We start from the raw sequence: 18675 nt of genomic DNA on the forward strand, positions 1-18675 counted from the left end.
ACTTCAAATTTCAGCCTTGCTCTCAATCTCCCATTAGGCTATTCACACGTGGGGGAACTACACATATCTCCTCCCCCCAAATCGGTCGCCTCAAATCCTAGCTACATGTCAGGACATCTTGCCATTTCCTCGCACTTAGGCCACCAGTTCGTCCCGCCACCAGCTTACTAGTGGCCTACGGGTGAACAACTTCCATGTCCAGGGAGTGAGTTCAAATCTCATTGCCTCCACGCTTTTGCTGCTTGTTTGGGCTTTTGAGGCTAGAAGCTTTTTGCTTCGTCTATGTCCTTGGTAGGGCCATGCAACCGAATAATATGATGGCATTTAGTGCTCATAATCTAAAGAGAAGGTCAGCAGAATGAATGAGTTTAAAGATTCAGGCATTTATTGAATGATATAAGTTGTGAGAAAAGTCAAGCAAAAAAAAGCAAGAATAAAAAGTCTACTTCACACACCAGCAACACGAAAGCAAAAAAGCGAATTTGAAGTCCGCTTCACACCAGCAACAACAAACACACGAGAGGCATTGTCTCTACTGCTTGCCTGCTCCACCTTCTCCACCTCCCTTCAGTTGGATCGAAGAAGCTTTAGTGAAGCTTAGAAGCAGAGCGGCGGCCTGACTGTGTTAATTGCAATTGGGTCTCGTATATCGCCCATCACCATGAATTTTTCAAGTTCATTTTTCCTGTGTTTCATCTCATTTCTGGCCTTCATTCTGACGTACACCACGATCAGCACAGTCTCGCACCTCAGCAGCAGCAGATCCCAAACTGCAGAGGGAGATTTGGACGCCCACCAGATGATGAGCGGCGCCCATTTCGACCCTGTCATCCGCATGCCCGCCCATCTGCGCGCCCAGCGCAAGGGCAAGCGTCTGTTTCACACGGCGCTCACTGCCACGGACGCATCCTACAACCGCTGGCAATGCCGCATCATGTACTACTGGTTCAAGCGCTTCAAGGACCTTCCGGGGTCCGAGATGGGAGGTTTCACACGTGTCCTCCACTCTGGAAAGCCGGACAGCCTCATGGACGAAATCCCCACGTTCGTTGTTGACCCTCTCCCTGAAGGCCTCGATCGTGTGAGTATCCCATTTTCCCAAAATAAAAATAAAAAATAAAAAATCTCAAATTTGTGCTATCTACGAAATGGGCAGTCACCGTCCTGTATTTATTTATTTATTGTTTTTTTTTTCTGTGGGGGGTTTGTGTGTGTGCTTTTATCTTGGGGTTTTCGGCACAGCTTAATGCGCCAAAATGGGTTTCATTTGGTGGTAGCTTTGTTTCTTTACAGTTCACACACACATCTATACATACATACATACATACATCTATCTTATGCAAGTAGACACGTGTGTGTGTATGTGCGTAATCATGGACAAATAGTGACATTTGTTCTTCATCTCCTCGTTTCTGTATCATGGAAAGAAGGTTTATGCCGTATTATGTTATACCTAAAGGGCTTTTCTTTTCAGGTGATTTCTTTCCTCTAATCATAATTATGAGTTGTTAAACAATGGCTAACTCTGCTCTTCAGCTCAGGAGTTGGTTTATATTTACAGATGCAAGTTGTTATCATTCTCTTGAATATACATTGGGATAATGGCATGGGCATGGATGCCTTAAACCATGTCGTTGGTGATAAAAGCTGATGATTTGAAGCTTTGTGATAAAGTCCTAAGCAATTAAGACTGCACCCTCCTCCTCGTTGAGCTATATAATTAACATGAGTTTACCATTAATTTATCTATCCACCTATGTGTGTGCATGTGATAATAATACATATTTTTATTCTCACTTGCCAAGTGTCTAACTTTCAGGGATATGTAGTTCTCAATAGACCCTGGGCATTTGTGCAGTGGCTCTCAAAAGCTCACATTGAAGAGGAGTAAGTACTTTCCAGGAAGACATGGGTCTACTTCACTTTTTTGAAGGGATTTTAGAAGTGTTTATGCTTCACCTATTTATCAAGCAAGTTTTTCTTCCTTCTGGTTTTTGGCAGCTATATTCTAATGGCAGAGCCTGATCATGTTATTGTGAAACCGTTGCCGAACCTGGCCACTGAAGATCTACCTGCAGCGTTTCCTTTCTTCTACATTACACCCAAGGAACATGAAAAGGTTCTCCGCAAATATTTTCCAGAGGAGAAGGGCCCTATTACCAACATCGATCCTATTGGCAACTCTCCTGTGATGATCAAGAAGGTCAACTTCATGATCTTGTTTTATCATTTTGGTGTGCCTCTTTTCATCTAAAGCAAAGGTGTAGCTGAGTGTAATCATCATGTTGCTCACTTGGTTGGATGTATACAGACATTCCTTGAGAAGATTGCCCCTACATGGGTCAATGTCTCGTTGGAAATGAAAAATGATAAAGAGGCTGACAAAGCCTTTGGCTGGGTCCTTGAAATGTAAGACATACCTTTAAACAATATAAGACAATATGTAAATCATTTGAAGATATTAAAAAATACAATAAGAATTGAGATAATCTAGAAATACATTCTGGGAGTGAGGTAAATGTGAATGAAATTGAATGTGGAAAAGAAGGCTAAATTGTGGTTATTCTATCCTTGCTGCATGCAGGTATGGCTATGCGCTTGCTTCTGCCCTTCATGGAGTGCAACATATTTTACGGAAAGACTTTATGCTGCAGGTTTTTTATGTGCATCCATGCCATATGAACATGCCTTGGTTAAATTGTTAGGTAGGTGGTGTCATTTAATTTTTGTCATTCCTTCCAGCCGCCTTGGGATCTCGAAATTGGGGAGAAGTTTATCATTCACTACACGTATGGATGTGATTATGACTTGAATGTAAGTATGGCATAATCCAATTTTCTGAACAAACAATCTTGTTTATTTTATAAAAAAGTTTTATTTTTCTTTTGTGTGGGGTGCAAAATATAATTAACGAGGGTGAACAGCTCAATAGTTACAAGATTCTGTCTAAATGACAAGTAGCTTGGTCCATTCTAACAAAGTGGAGAGATTAAATTTGGGTGTCATACTTGGCAAAGTTACTGTGGTGGAATGTTGGGTGCGTCTGCAAACGACTCTGTAACTCCAATAGAAAAGCTGACCCTGTTTGGTGGGTGCCAGCTCGGCTACCAACACCTTGCTTTTGGATCTTCAAAGTAAACCCAAATTCTTTCTTTGACATTGCTATCAAGCTGTGTAGTTCGCAGAATACTATCCGGCTTTTGTCATCAGACTAGTCATGCGATGATTGCAAAGTACCTTGAAAGGAGTTAAATTGATAGAGATGCCGGGATACTATTATTTATTGTTCTTGCAAGTGCTCTCCCAAGGGTATTAGTGCTCAAATGGTGGCATCGAAGCATAGCGATCATAGTTTTGTACATGCTTTCACCACGTTCATTTATGTAGGAGTGAAAGGTTATGCAAAATTGAAGCTTAATCCCCAAATTTGTAACATGCAACTGGCTAGCTCGTGTAACGCACAGCAAGACCACCTTTATACCTTATGTAGTGAGCATGAAGCAATCCACTTTAATCTTTTATACACAGAAGGTAGAGTTGAAGAGAGAGAGAGAGCATAGACGACACCCGATTGGGTCCCAATATACCCACCCCTCCCGCAAGGAGTATTTGCTTTAGTACTTTGGAGAACTGTTACAATGCAAAGAGCTTATTGAGAATCAACCGATGGAGACTGCCAAATGCAAGGATGTTGTAGACCGGATGTCTGCTGAACCATCAAGCGGGTTAAAGCTAACTTTGAAGCCACTTTGGATAACCTTATGCACACCCAAATTTGCTGAGGGAGATGCACTACTGAAGGATGACTGCTGAAGTAAACTTCGGGGCTGCCTATGGACTGAAGCACTAGGTGCTTGGCTAATAATTATGCATGCAAAAGACCAAGGTCTTTAGGCACACATATCTGCACTGTTTCTAGGGTTGAAAGAATGATTTATGAGATAGGCTATGCAATGTTCTAGGGGCTGCATATATACCCTCTTAGGCTGCTGGTCAGTGGCTGCAACTGCTGTTGGCCTGCTTCAAATGCCCACGACCTGAATAAATAAGCATTAAATGCTGGTGCTGATGTCTTGTGTGAGTCTTGGCTGCTGGTTGACTGCTGTTACATTGCTCGACTGGTTACATTAGATAGGCTGCCCGATAGGAGCCTAAAGGCCTTGTATGCCTATGAGGTGTCGCCTATGGTGCCCACAAGCCCAAGGTTCATAGGCTGGCCCTTCCAAGGCTTGGTCTAGAACCTTAATACCTCTGTATGATGTTTATCTACTTTGTGTATGCTCGTAAAGGACTGACTTCTCATGCCCTAACCTTAAATGACCTAAATGCTTGTTATCCAAGTGGGTTAAGGGGCTGACCGTGACATTTAAGGTTGGGAGAGTGACTCATGTAGCTCGTGCCTGACATGTCGCAGATTGGGGCTCACAATGGGGTCATGGCGTATGACAAATATTCCTAAAAAAGGTACTAAATTTTTGTATAAGTATAGCATTATTGATGACCCAGTGTGTCACATTGCACCTTAGTGCATAGTGCATGTGACATTCCCTCCTCCTTAGCTTGGTGGTAGTTGCATGGTCTCCAAGTAGTCCGTCAATAATTAATCCAAGGGCATTGTAGAAGATTCTTCTAGGCCACTTATGCAAGTTTGGGACAACTGTAGGATTGCACATATGCTGGCTGAATGCTGAAGAGAATCTTCAATGATTGCTTGGAGAGGAAGGAAAACTGTATGCTAACTTGATGCTTGGAATTCTGCTTGATGAATAATTTTGGCTGAATACTAAGCGACTGCTTATATATGAATATAAGATTATGGTCGACCAGTTTTATCCCTGTCGGCCTGTTTATATGGACAATAAAATGCTAACATTAGCATTAAATGCTAACGCACAAGAAGGAGGGGAGAGTGAGCTAGCGTTGCTGATTCATGCCCCTGCCTCTGTCCTTTTTTTTCCCGCCTGCTCCTTCCGCCTCTGCCACAGCTGCTTCCGCCTCTGCCCCATCTGCCTGTTCTCTGTCCTTTCTGCTCCGACTACCCCTTTCGCCTCTGCCCCAACCTCTCCCGCTTTACCTTTGCTGCCCTTGCTTGCCCCACTGCTGCCCCCCGCCTACCCCCGCCTGCCTCTTTGCTGCCCCTTTGTTGCCTCTGCTTGCCCCATCTACCCCCGCATTGCCACCCCCCCATCTGCTCCCGCCTCTGCCCCCCTGCTTCTGCACTCGCCTTTGTTGCTCCCGCATTCTGCTTCCGCCTTGCTGCGCCCTCCTTGTCCTCCCCCGTTTCCCTTTTTATTTCAGTAGCATTTTTATTTGGATTCAAGTCGGCCGTCCACATTTTCTCGATTGGCTTTATGGCTTCTTTTGCCGCAGCCAATCTTTCGTCACCCCCACTGGCTGGGAGAATCATCAATTTTTCTCAAGACGAGCTCACCTCTCTTCAGCACGACATTTGACATTGAGGTCCAAACCACGCGTCTTGGGAGAGGTTTATACTCTCCATTCATGGCAGGGATTGTTGGCGAGGATGACATTTTGAGGAGACCATGCACTCTTCTTTATTCATGGTCTAACAGGAGAAGGGATGCAGGATGTATTTATGCACAGTTGGACGGATTTTGTGTGGATGATTGGGTGCTTGATAGAGGGGGGCATACTTTTATTGGTACAGGCATCTCTAAATTGGATCATTGCCCAGTGGCTTATGTATTAGAGAACCGAATTGCATGGATCAGCACCCCATGTACACATCCTTCATCATTTGTTTTCAGATGCAGAGCTATCACGTCGTATGCTTGATATTTGGAGATCTCATGATTTCTCACAGGCCTCTCAAAGCTTGGCCTTTGCTCTCTGTGATATTAGTGACTTTTATCACACATGTGTCCTGTCTAAGAGGCAAGAGGCCTTGGATTTAGAAAAGCTTATTAGACGTAGATTGGCTGCCTTACAGAAAGAGCACGAGAAACATCCTCATGCTCAATGGGTTGCAGATTCTTTATGTATTGTTAGGGCAGAACTTCATCACTCTCTTGAGTAGCGTACGGAGTACCGTTTCCATGCCCAGGAATCCTTTTTGGACACAGATGGGTGGCAAATGCAACAAACATTTCTTTGCTACTCCCGGCCCATCTCTTGCCAGAGATAGTGTCAGGCAGTTGCAGGATTCACATGGCACTCTTCACTCAGATCCTCTTATGGTTACAGATTGCCATTGATTTCTATCGCCAGCTTCGTAGTGCTGAGCCGCATTCTGGTTTGAGACACAGGGCACAGAGGAAGGTTTGGAATGCATTGCCACATTTGATCACTGAGGAGATGTGTGCCGCTTTGGATGCCCCTTTTTCTATGCAGGAGTTCAGTTATGCTCTTCATGCCTTACCTCATGGTAAAGTGTCCAGGGGAGGATGGCCTCTCCCTTGTTTTTTTCATTACTTTTTGGGATGAGATTGGGACTGAGATCACATCGGCTCTCCAGGAGATGTGGGATACAGGTTCTATGCCTTCTTCTCTCAATGAGGGGCTTATTTATCTTATTCCTAAGAGTGGGGATAAGACATTGATTGGCCAGCGGACTCGTGGAGACTTGTCACCTTACTTGGGATTGCATATAAGATTCTTGCTAACGCAGTGAGCATCAGATTGTAGCCAATTTTGCAAGATGTTATTCATGATACTCAGAATGATTCTTACACGGAAGGAGCATCTATGATAACATTTTCTCGTTTTGGGAGGCCGTTGAATGGGCTAAAGCAAGCAATCAGCCCTTAGTCATTCTGCTCTTGGATTTTGAGAAGGCCTATGATAGAGTGGATTGGGACTTCCTTGAGGATACTCTTAGCCATATGGGCTTCTCTCAGAGATGGATCAAGGGAGTTTCATGCATGTATCGTGATCCCCACAGTAGTATGCTCGCTTGCGGTGCTAGAGGAGAGCGGTTTCAGATTTCTCGCTCAATACGGTAGGGTTGCCCTTTAGCCCCATTATTATATACCATAGTTGCAGAGGCCATGAGCATCTTTCTCTGCTCCACTGTTGGTATTTCTGGATTGAGGTTGCCTCTTCGTAGTAAAGAGGAATTGGTTGACTCGGAATTAGCTGATGACACAGCCATGTTCTTGAAGGCTTCACATATATGCTTATGTTCCTTTCGGGTAGCACTAGAGGAGTTCTGTTTGGTAGCAGGGGCACTCATTAATTGGCACAAATCTGTTGGTTTTTTGGTTAGTGATTCACCAAGAGTTGCTTGGGGTGCAGAGCTTGGTTTTACTTGGATCAGTAGAGGATGCACTACTAAATATTTGGGATGCCAGGTTGGGATTGATATTTCTCCTGCACAGTAGTTTGCCCTCGTACTTATGAGTATCTAGAAGAAGCTCTTTCATTGGAGCTCCATGAGATTAGCTTCCAAAGCTTTGGTAGCTAATCAGATATTGCTTGCCTCAGCTTGGTTTATTGCCTCTTGTTGGTGCTTCTCTCGTGCGTGCATTGGTCAATTGCGGAGATAGATCCGTAATTTTCTCTGGTCGGGTTTGGATGGCACCTCAGACACTCGTCACAGGGTAGCTTGGCTCATAGTTATTTAGCCCAAACGAGAGGGGGGCTTGAATATTATCGATGCGGATGTTTAGTGCAGGGCATTGCTCTGCAAACTTGTGGTCGGTCAGAGGTTTCCTACCAAGCACTAAGCCTTGGAAGGAATTTTTCTTGTCTCATATTTCCAGATGTACAGAGACTGGATGCCCAACACACGATTTTTGTTCACAGAGGTTGATATCAGTGCACCATCTTCCCGTCTTATTGCAGCCATTGTCAGAGCATGGAGAAGCATGAGATCTTTTTTGCGACAAAGGCTTCCTAGGTCTTTGGATGATGCTAACCGACAACCTATTATGTGAAATGAGCTCATTAGGGATGAGGCCGGTTGGCCACTTGGTGCATCTCGTTATATGTAGTGGTCAGGATGGGAGACATGTGCATGCACAGTTCTTGCTTGGAAGACCTTTAAGAGTCTTCCGGAGGATCGGAGAGCTGCATCCATTCAGCATCTTAGGGGCTCTCGCATTTGTATTGATCAGATTGATGTAGCTATTCTGCATGAGTGGCTCTCTGGGACCTTTCATGGAGACTATCATCCAAGTTGGCTGGGAGTCTTTTGGAGGATCGGCATACCTTTGCAGGTCATTGCTCTCCCTGGCCAGCAGGCTACAGATTGCATCATTTACTCTATCATGCCTGGAGGGAGATTAAGGAGATGTAGTATGGAGGAGATCATCCCAGATACTAGGCTTAGTCCAGTGAGGATTGTTGGTCGTTCGGGGAAGCATTGGTTCATTGACCCTTCTGCTCAGATAGTGACTCATGGCTCTTGGTGTTTGTGGTTATATGTTGGCAGTCCTATCAGATATCTTCAGTGGGATCCAAGAGAGTAGGAGTGGATTGATGCCTTCGATCCTTTGAAAAGCCTTCCTTTTTTTGGTTTCACCATCCGGAATGCCAGGCTTCTGTGAGAATGCACAGCGGAAATGAAGACAATTGCTGTAGAGAGCAATACACAGATGCAAGAGAGAGAGAAGCTAGTGTAACTCTGCTATATACACCAATAAAATCCCGGAATGTACAATGAATAGTGTGGGGGGGCAAGGGGCCATTTTATATGGCCCCAGGCTGCTGGTCGGCCAGCACTAACACAGCCGACAGCAGCCCATGACCTGTTCCAGCCAAGTCGGCCAGCAAATGGGCAGTCGGCTAGTATAGTTGCAATTGGCTAGGGTAGAACATCAAGTCGGGTTAGAGACCATCAGACAGCCAACAAATGGAAGTAGCCAACAGCCCTTCCACACCTAGAAAGAAATGGGAAAAATACATGGAAGCGAGAAAAAAATGGGGACACACCAAAATTGGGCAGGCACACCCACAATAGAGGCCCTGACATAGTGTACAGATAGGAGATGACTGCTAACACCCCCTCTCAGCTCCTGGATGTGGAACCAACCCCAGTGAGCTGGAGTGCCGCCAGAGCATAGCCTAAGGTAGAGACTTCGTGAAGAGGTCCGCCGCACTGTCCTCCGTCGAACAATAAAGAAGCAAGATGTCACTAGCCAAGATCCTCTCACGAACAAAGTGATATTGTATCTCTATGTGCTTGGTCCGGGCATGGAAGACTAGGCTCCGAGCAATAGCGATACAGCTGTGGTTATCGCACTGGATGACCTTGGGCTCCTTATGTGGAAACCCAGTCTCGCCAACCAACCTCCGCAGCCACACAACCTCGCAAGCAGCCTGGTACTTTGTCTCTGTTGATGTGACAAGGCAATAGTCGGCTGCCTCTTGCTGCTCCACTGAGCCGAGGGAAAAACTGTAGTTGGATGTGGATCTCCTCGTGTCTGGATCCCCTTCCCAATGTGAGTCATTCCATCCTTGGAGTTATACTCGTTCCTTCGTGTCACCTCCAGTGGTGTAGAAGATTCCAAGATCCTTCGTACCCTGCAGATATCGCAAGATCCGCAATCTTGCGTCCCAATGAGACTTCAACGGTGTCTGCATGAATGAGCTCAACAGCCCTACAGAAAAGCTCAAGTCCAATCTGGTGTTCAGCAACCAGATCAATGAACCAGCCAGCTTTCAGGCATCAAGTGGCTCACAAGGATCATTCGCTGTAAGCTTTGGGTTCGGGTCCATCAGCGACGTGATAGGCTTGTAGTTTTCCATCCCAAAGGCCTCAAGCAACTCATGAACATACCGCTGCTGATAGACAAAGAATCCCCTCTAGGTCTGCCAGATCTCCAATCCCAAGAAGAAGTGGAGTAAAAGCCTAAATCGGTCATCTCAAACTTCTTTGACAAGGCAGCCTTCGTCACTGCAATGTGCTCCATATGATTGCCGGTGAGAATGAGGTCATCCACATAAAGGACGATCAATGTGACCATGCCGCGTTCCCAAAAGAGATATAGGTTGGGATTTGCAACCGATCTTTGAAATCCAGTCCGTAGAAAGAAGGAATCAATCTTATGATTCCAAGCCCTAGGAGCTTGCTTAAGACCATACAAGGCCTTCCGCAACTTGTAAACCATCCCCTTCGATCCTGGAACCTCAAAGTGTGGAGGCTGCTCAACATACACCTCCTCCTGCAAGTCACCATTAAGGAACACAGATTTAACATCCATCTAATATACAGGCCACCGCTGAGAAGAAGCAAGGGCAAGAACAGTCCGAATCGGGGTCATCCTCGCTGTCGGTGCAAAGGTATCCTCATAGTCGATGCCAGGCCGTTGAGCAGAACCCTTAGCCACAAGTCTGGCTTTGTGTTTGTCCACCAACCCATCTGATGTATACTTGGTCTTAAAGACCCACTTGACACCAATGATAGATCGTTTTGATGGCCTTGGTACCAACTCCCAAGTGTTATTCTTCTCAATGGCATCCAGTTCCACTTGCATGGCTTTCCTCCAAGTATCCTGTGCAAGGGCTTCCTTGACGGAAGTGGGCTCTTTGTCCTGCATGATACGAGACATCAAAGCAGAGTTTACCTGTAAAAGCTCCGTTGAATGACTTTTATCACGAACTCTGTGTGATCTTCGAGGTCCGTCCTCTGTGGTCCATTCGGAGGGAAGCTCCGTTGAATGACTTTTATCACGAACTCTATGTGATCTTCGAGGTCCGTCCTCTGTGGTCCATTCGGAGGGAAGCTCCATGACACCGAACTCCCGAAGGGTGTCCACCAACCACTTGGGTACTCGAACAGAACATGGGCTCATCTCCAGCTGCTGTGGGGGCTCATCTCCAGTTGCGGGCTCAACCTCCTCAACTGACTGAGGTTGTCCAGTTGGAACGATCGACTGGGAATCATCATCAGAATCTTCTGGGTCTCCAAGAAGTGGCGGCTCATCAACAGTGGAAACATGCTCGACAAAGACCACATCCCTGCTGACAACAACCTCGTTCCTCTATGGATCATACAACCTGTATCCCTTGGAAACAGAGTTATAACCCACAAAGACAAGCTTTTGGAACTTTGAGTCGAGCTTCCTCCTTTGCTTCTTCGGAATGTGAACGTATGCATCGCTCCCAAACACACGAAAATGAGAGACATCAGGTTTCCTGCCAAAATATGCCTCAAAGGGATTCATGTTCGGTACTGAAGTCGTCGGAGAACGGTTGAGGATATAGACAGCCATAGCCACAACCTCTCCCCAAAGCGGACGAGGAAGATCACGATGCTCCAGCATCGTCCTCACCATCTCCACCACAGTCCTGTTCTTACGTTCAACTACTCCATTCTCTGACGACGAACCTGTATTGGCTAGCTCCCACTTGATGCCATGTTCTGCACAAAATCTCATGAAAGCATTGGAAGAAAATTCTCCTCCTTTGTTAGCCCGAAGAGTCTTCACGTGCAAGCTAGACTCTTTCTCCACCATCACATGCCACTCCTTGAACCAAGCAAAAGCTTGGTCCTTCTGTGAAAGGAAATAAACCCATGTGAATCTGGAACAGTGATCAACAAGTAGCATAAAGTACAAAGAACCTCCCAAGGATGCAGTCTGCATAGGTCCACACAAGTCAGTGTGTACCAACTCCAAAGGTTTTGAAGCCCGTCGGGAAGCTTGCTTCGGAAAAGATTCCGTGTGTTGCTTACCACGAATGCAAGAAATACAGCGTCCTTGCCTGTTGCCGACATCTGGCAAGCCAACCACCATCTGGTCTTGGAAAGCTCACCGCAGAGCATCCACATTCAAGTGGCCAAACCGAAAGTGCCACAAATCACCAATCTGAGAACTTGTCAAAGAGGAGAGTGCGTAGAGCTTGTATATGTTGGAAGGTTGGCGACTTCGAGCGTGTGATCTATGGCTAGAAGGTGCCTTGGATTATCCCATAAGTGGAAGCATGGGAAGTTGAAAAGCCATATATAGGCTAGAGTGGCACCTTGTCATAATCATCTCCTTCGGCCGGTGTTTTGGGAGGCAGCTCACTGGGACATGGGAGCCCGGTGGAGGGATGCTGCAGTGCCCGTTGGGGGTGTTCGTGGAGCTCGATGGTGATGCGTCTCCTACGTGCGTTAGTCTTCCGCTGCGCATTCTGACAGTATATACCATTCTCCATGCCACCTTCCCAAACAACCTGGCCAGTCTCGCGGTCCTGTAGAGCAACAGAATGCTCCTCAAACTCCACTCGGAAGCTAGTCTTGCACACCTCATGCACTAACAACATATGAAAACCAAGTGCTGGTTCGTAAAGACCATGAGAGGAATGCTTCCCTCCTCTGCCACATCGGGAATGATCTCCATCTGGCCCTCACTGTGTATCGATATGGTGGAATTGTCGCTAATGAAAATGCGATTTGACTGTCGTTTCAGATCCTGAAAGAAGTCACGGGAAGGAGTCATGTGCCTGGAAGCACCACTATCAAGAATCCATTCCCGAGTATCCTTTGCGGTGAAGCCAATTGTCTCCTCGCTCGAAGAAGATGAAGCATCCGTGTCCAACATCTCCAAGTGCAAAAAGGCTGGAGTCTTTGCAGTTGAAGCTGAAGAATTAGCACTCTTCCTAGTCCGCTTGGGACACTTCCTCCAATAGTGGCCTTTCTCGCCACAATCATTACAGGTCTTCTCGGCCTTTAGTTTCTCTCGATCCGAGTCGGGCTTCTTCTCAGAAGACTTCTCCGTTGAAGCCTTCCCTTTGCCCTTGTTGTTGTTATTACGGCCTTTCGACCGTTGGCCAGTTAAGGCCTCAGAACATCCGCCCTATGGAGGGTTCGTGAATCGCTCTTCCTGGTCCAAGACCATGGGCACAAGCTCCTCCCATGTGATGGTGCTGAGCCTGCCCCACTGGTGATCAACGAAGAGTAGAAGGTTGAGTGCTGAGAGGGCAAATGTGACAGCAACGTTATGGCCATATCCTCTGATGATATCTCTTTCCTTGCCTGGAGAACTTCCTGCTGAAGAGCCTGCAACTTGTTGATGTGCTCCCGCATCGTCGACGACTTTGCAGGATTCATGACCCGCATCTGAACTTTCAAGGAGATTCTCTTCATGGATGATACCCTGTTATAGAGAGAAGCCAAATGCTGCCAAATACCTCTGGCCAGCGTCATATGCTTTATATGATTGATCACTTGTGGTGTGCAATTGAGGAAGATGAAAGAACGGACTCTGGCATTGACACGATCCCATAACTGTGCTTGTGCCTCCCGTTCCTTCTGAATAGAGGGTAACTCCCTGTCCTCGAACTCCGGCCGTGGAACCCCAACAACAATGAAATCAGCCAAGTCATAAGACTCCAAAACAGATTTCATCATTACCTTCCATATGCCATAGTTGTTCCCGTCCAACTGGCGGTCCACCGGGAACGTGGGGAGTGTCGGGATCTTCACGTGCTTCTCAGCCATCTCAAGCAAATCTGCCATCTCAAGGGTTCACAAGGTCTTGTGAAGAGAGGGTGGGTGGGAAAAAAGAAGGAGAGGCTGCAAATAGAATGCAAGGTGGTTGTCCAATGATGATGGCCGCCTTCTACCCGATCGGCGATCTCCAAGTCCCGTACAGCCCAAAACAATCTCCAATCAGCACCTAAATCAGCAAACCCTTGATGTCCCATTGTCTCCAAGCTTCAAGCCACCTGGGGCTCTAATACCATGTTAGAATGCACAGCGGAAATGAAGACAACTGCTGTAGAGAGCAATACACAGATGCAAGAGAGAGAGAAGCTAGTGTAACTCTGTTATATACACCAATAAAAGCCCGGAATGTACAATGAATAGTGTGGGGGGGCAAGGGGCCATTTTATATGGCCCCAGGCTGTTGGTCAGCCAGCACTAACACGGCCGACAACAGCCCACGACCTGTTCCAGCCAAGTTGGCCAGCAAATGGGCAGTCGGCCAGTAGAGCTGCAGTCGGCTAGGGCAGAACATCAAGTCGGGTCAGAGATCATGAGTCGACCAACAAATGGAGGTAGCCGACAACCCTCCCACACCTAGAAAGAAATGGGAAAAATACATGGAAGTGAGTAAAAAATGGGGACACACCAAAACTGGGTGGGCACCCCCACAATAGAGGCCCTGACATAGTGTACAGACAGGAGATGACTGCTAACAACTTCTCCTCACTCAACGATGCATAGGATCCCTACTCTCAGGCTCTCATTGGGAGAGCTATGATATTTCTCTAGTGATACAGCGCAGATATTGGCACTCATACAGAAGGAGCCAGATCTCTCATTTCTTTTGGTTATTCTTACATGGTGGTCTCCCCACCAATTAGTGGAGATCGGTTTTCGGTGTAGCATCTTCCTGCTCTAGGTGTGCAACAGATTCTGAGACTGTACAACATTGTTTATGGGGATGCAGCACTGCACAACTTATTTGGGGTTATGTAGCCCAACTTATGGGCAAATTGAGTGGCCGAGCCATGCATGTGACTTGGGGCGTAGTTGCTTGGCTCTCCCAATCTGGTCCGTAGCTCTTTTATGAGGGCAGTGGTACAGACTTTGCTATTTTCATTCGTAGAGGTATTGCCCACCATGGTTTATTGCAGGATGTCCCTCACTCTGATTATACACCCCCTAGACAGAGGATTGACACCAATTGGGAGATTATTGCCAGTATTACAGCATGGCAGATCTGGAGAGCTAGATGCACAGAGGATATTGAGGGTGTCCAGATTTTTGGGTCTCAGTGCATTAGTTCTATATGGGGTGATATCATCCATACTCTTATGGCTACTTGGGCTTGTATTCAGGGGTCCTCTCGTTCTGTGCAGGCAACATTATATTTATGCGGGAGTGGAACATTATATTTATGCGGGAGTGGGACCATGGCATTTTCTTTTCCTCTAGTCCCACAGGTCTTTCATGGCATCAGGATGCTCCTCAGTGGTTGAAATCACCTTACATATTGGGGTGATTCTATTCTTTTCTGGCTTATAGCTGTGATTGTTGTATGTCTTTTTCATACTTAATAGAAGTCTCCTTCTGAAAAAAAAAAAAATGCTAACGCATAATATTGCTACCCCACATGAAGCTTTCAGCCAATGCTTGTGCTCCATTTTCTTGCCCATAGCTGCTAGCCGACTGCTTAATCAAACTTGAAATGCTGGGTTGCTACATATGCTGGCTGATTGGAGCATAACATGCTCTAAGCTCTTTATGGTGTCGGCTGGCTCTAAACTTTGTCCAGGGCTGTAAATAGCCCTTAAATAGGCTGCTAAATATTGCTGAAGCCATGGGCTGGCCAAATGCAAGACCTAAGCTAAGGCTGATCGATACATGAACTTATCTGATGGGGTTCTCCAAGTGGGTTAAGAGGACTAACTCCAGAATGACCTGTATGGCTCGGAGATTGACCTACGTAGCTCGTGCCTGACTGTCTCTAGATTGAGGGCTCACAATGGGATCACGGCTGATGACAAATATTCCTAAAAAGGTATGACTTCTGTACAAATGTTGCACTGATGATGATGCCAATGTGTCACTGTGTACCCGAGTGTAGGGTGCACGTGACATTCCCTTCTGCTTAGCTTGGCGGCAGGTTCAGGGCTTCCAAGTAGTCCGCCAATAACTGGGGGTACTCCTAAAAGAACTTCTCATCCAGCCATATTGCTGCATGGGTTCCTCGGTCCTTGAACTTCGTATAGAACTGTTAGATTTTTCGACTAGAGCCATGCTGAGGAGAAGTTGTTCTGGCTCTATGACTTCTACCTCGTCGATCATATCTGGTTGTTGCTCTTCTGATACATCTTGCAATACTGGACCTATATATCGCTTCAACCAAGAAACATGAAAGACATTGCACATAGTCCAACTTTCCAGCAACTTTAACTTCAAAGAGAGATCACTTAACTTTTTGAATGAAGGGCCGAAACTACGGAATGAAAGCTTGGGACAACGCTTGTCCACTTGCTTCAGCCGTTGCTTCATGATCCATCGATATACCCAATGCCCTTCCTTAAAGTCGCCATCTCTCATGGATTTGTTGGCTTGCCAGGTATAAGCTTCTTGAGCTTTGGCAAGGTGCTCCTTAACTAACTCAATGATTTCCGAAAATGTTTTTGTCGTCTTGCTCACCTCTAGGGATGGTGATACCTGTCCTGTCAAAAGAGGAGAGAACCGGGGCGACCAAATGTTGCCTCATATGGCGTTCGGCCAATACTCGATAAGTGAGTATCATTAAGGATTGCTTGTACCAATGGAAGATATTGTTTCCATTTTGATTGTTGGTCATGGTAGTATGATTTGAGAAGTCAAAGGCCAATTGATTATATATTTTTGTTTGGCCATCTGTCTGTGGATGGAATGCACTAGACAATTCCAACTTAATGCATTGGATAGTTGCAACTTAGCCCCAAAGTTGTCAAATAATGCTCTCCAAAAATTGGATGTGAATTTTGGATCTTTGTCCGATGTGATTGTCCATGGCAAACCACTAATGGGGTACCAAAACTGAATGAACAAGTGAGGTATGTCCTCGGCTGGTTGTCTACTTGCATGGAATGAGCATGTAGAACATACTGAATTTGTCCACAATAGTCATGCACTATGTGTTTCTAGATCCAGATGATGCGGGAAGAGGGCCTACGAAGTCCATATTGATGTTGTGAAAAGATCCCTCTGGAATAGGCAAAGGTTGAAGTAACCTTGCCTATTTCGTATGTGGAACTTTCACTTTTAACATATATGGCATGCTTGGACATGTTGGTAAACATCCTGTCACATTTTGGGCCAATAAAATGACCTCTCTAACTTCTCCAGTGTATTGTTGATACCTCTATGATCTCCTCCATGGACCCCTCCCCTCCATAGATTCGGGATAGATTGCATTATGATCATTCTTGTATGCTTTGTAGCATGCTCCCCTTTTTGTTTTGTGCATTTACCTAGCACTTAGCTTTAGTTACTAGGTTTCCAGTTTTAGTTCTAGTTTTGTTTTAGTTTTCCATGATGATGATATTCCATGAATACTGTAATCATCTTTTGTCTCATAGGCCCATCAGACCTTTTGTAAGTGTGAGGTGGGATTTCTATCCAAAGGGACATGTCACATGGTGCCTTGAGGGTATGCTAGCCCGTCCCGAATAGTTTGCCTCTATATGGGGAGGAGGTGCAAGGAGAGGCAAAGCACGGACCCATGGTAGGCACCTTAGGAACGCACTCACGCACCGGGTAGGCACGTTAAGCCTTCCCGGGTGCGGGTGAGGTTCCGTGGGTGCCGAGTGCCCCGGGGGTTGCCTTCCATCCATGATCCGCCGGCCCGTCGACACGGCACGGTCCGCCGTTTTTCCACCGTTCTCGGTCCCGACTCCACATTCGGCCTGATCACCGTCAAGGCGGGGAGGGCAACCCCCGGGACACTCGGCACCCACGGAACCTCCCCCGCACGCGGGAAGGCCTAACGTGCCTACCCGGTGTGTGAGTGCGTTCCTAAGGTGCCTACCATGGGTCCGTGCTTTGCCTCTCCTTGCACCTCCTCCCCATATAGAGGCAAACTATTCGGGGCGGGCTAGCATACCCTCAAGGCACCATGTCCCTTCGGATAGAAATCCCACCTCACAATAAGAGGTACCCAATGCCACCTTGGTTTTAGGTTGATTTCAATCCCATAGGAATTCCTTGCCACAGTCAATCCTCTAATGTTGTGTAGGTATAATTTGATAAAGATAAAGTGGGTAAAGTTATCCTTGCGCATGTCCCTTTGTCCTTGATAGTAGCTCCTTCACATGGCAGCCAACAGTCTGGCTGTGGAATCTTGCTACCCAGTCCATTTCAGATTTACTGACAAATGAAAAGATTGTGCATGGAAATGTGAAAGAGATAACATTATAACAAACAGAATCAACCACCTTTTGCTGGTCCCCTACATAGAAAATCTCAGGTGATTTTTTTGAGATTTCTTCTCAGTTAGAGGATGATAAATTTTATGACATAAATAGGGAATGGAGTTTCCTATATAGCCTAACTCTTGTCATAGAGAGGAAATCTTTAGAACTAGTGAATTTTATGGAGAATCCAAGAGGTACTTAAAGAATTAAAATTTACTATATAGAGAATCCAAAAGGTACCTAGAGAACTAAAATTTACTATGTAGAGAATCCAAAAGGAACCTAGGGAAGTGTACCTTACTATGTACAGAATATGGAATTGGAGTGTTCAATGTGATTAAATTTGGAGCATTACATAATGTAACTTTTTTTCTTTCTTTCTTTCTTTCTTTCTTTGAGTACACGTAGGTGGTTCTTGAAAAACAACCAGCCGTCCTGTATACTATAGTGGCTTGGTTCTAAACCGAGGGCCAACTGATACTGAGTCCCGAATTCTTTTGAATCCGGATACTATGCCTTCATACTTTGCAAGTCTTTTCCTTGAATTTCCAGCACAGTGGACTCCTGCAATGTTTGAATCGTGCCTTTACGACTGAGAGCATCAACAATGGGGTTATTCTAATTTCTTACCAGGGACGCATTCAATCATTCCCCCAAACTGTTGGAACAGTTGACTCCATCTGGATTGCCTGTCACTCCATTGGGCATTGGATATGGTTTGCAACCATTTAAGTACCCGATGATCTGTCTTAACTGTGAAATCTCTCATGTTTCCAATGTTTAAAAGCTCTTTGTCATATACTGAATAGTTCTTTTCGGCTATATTCAACTTGTGGCTATAATAAGCCATGGCCTACCATCTTGTTGAAG

General features: G+C 45.9%; 1 protein-coding gene across 1 annotated transcript in view; it reads left to right on the plus strand.

The window, feature by feature from the left end:
• The first annotated feature begins 463 nt into the window (after positions 1 to 463).
• LOC147616374 (hydroxyproline O-arabinosyltransferase RDN2-like) overlaps positions 464 to 18675 on the plus strand; it is a 41618-nt gene continuing 23406 nt past the window's right edge. Inside the window, exons 1-6 of the mRNA XM_086777441.1 lie at positions 464 to 1081; positions 1820 to 1887; positions 2002 to 2203; positions 2312 to 2409; positions 2585 to 2654; positions 2743 to 2814. Of these exons, the coding sequence (XP_086633567.1) occupies positions 662 to 1081; positions 1820 to 1887; positions 2002 to 2203; positions 2312 to 2409; positions 2585 to 2654; positions 2743 to 2814 (930 nt within the window). The 5' untranslated portion in view covers positions 464 to 661. The remainder of the gene's footprint in view (positions 1082 to 1819; positions 1888 to 2001; positions 2204 to 2311; positions 2410 to 2584; positions 2655 to 2742; positions 2815 to 18675) is intronic.

Source organism: Cibotium barometz, chromosome 38 (assembly GCF_041138505.1).
Source record: "Cibotium barometz isolate CiBa-2024 chromosome 38, ASM4113850v1, whole genome shotgun sequence".
Taxonomy (NCBI): domain Eukaryota; kingdom Viridiplantae; phylum Streptophyta; class Polypodiopsida; order Cyatheales; family Cibotiaceae; genus Cibotium; species Cibotium barometz.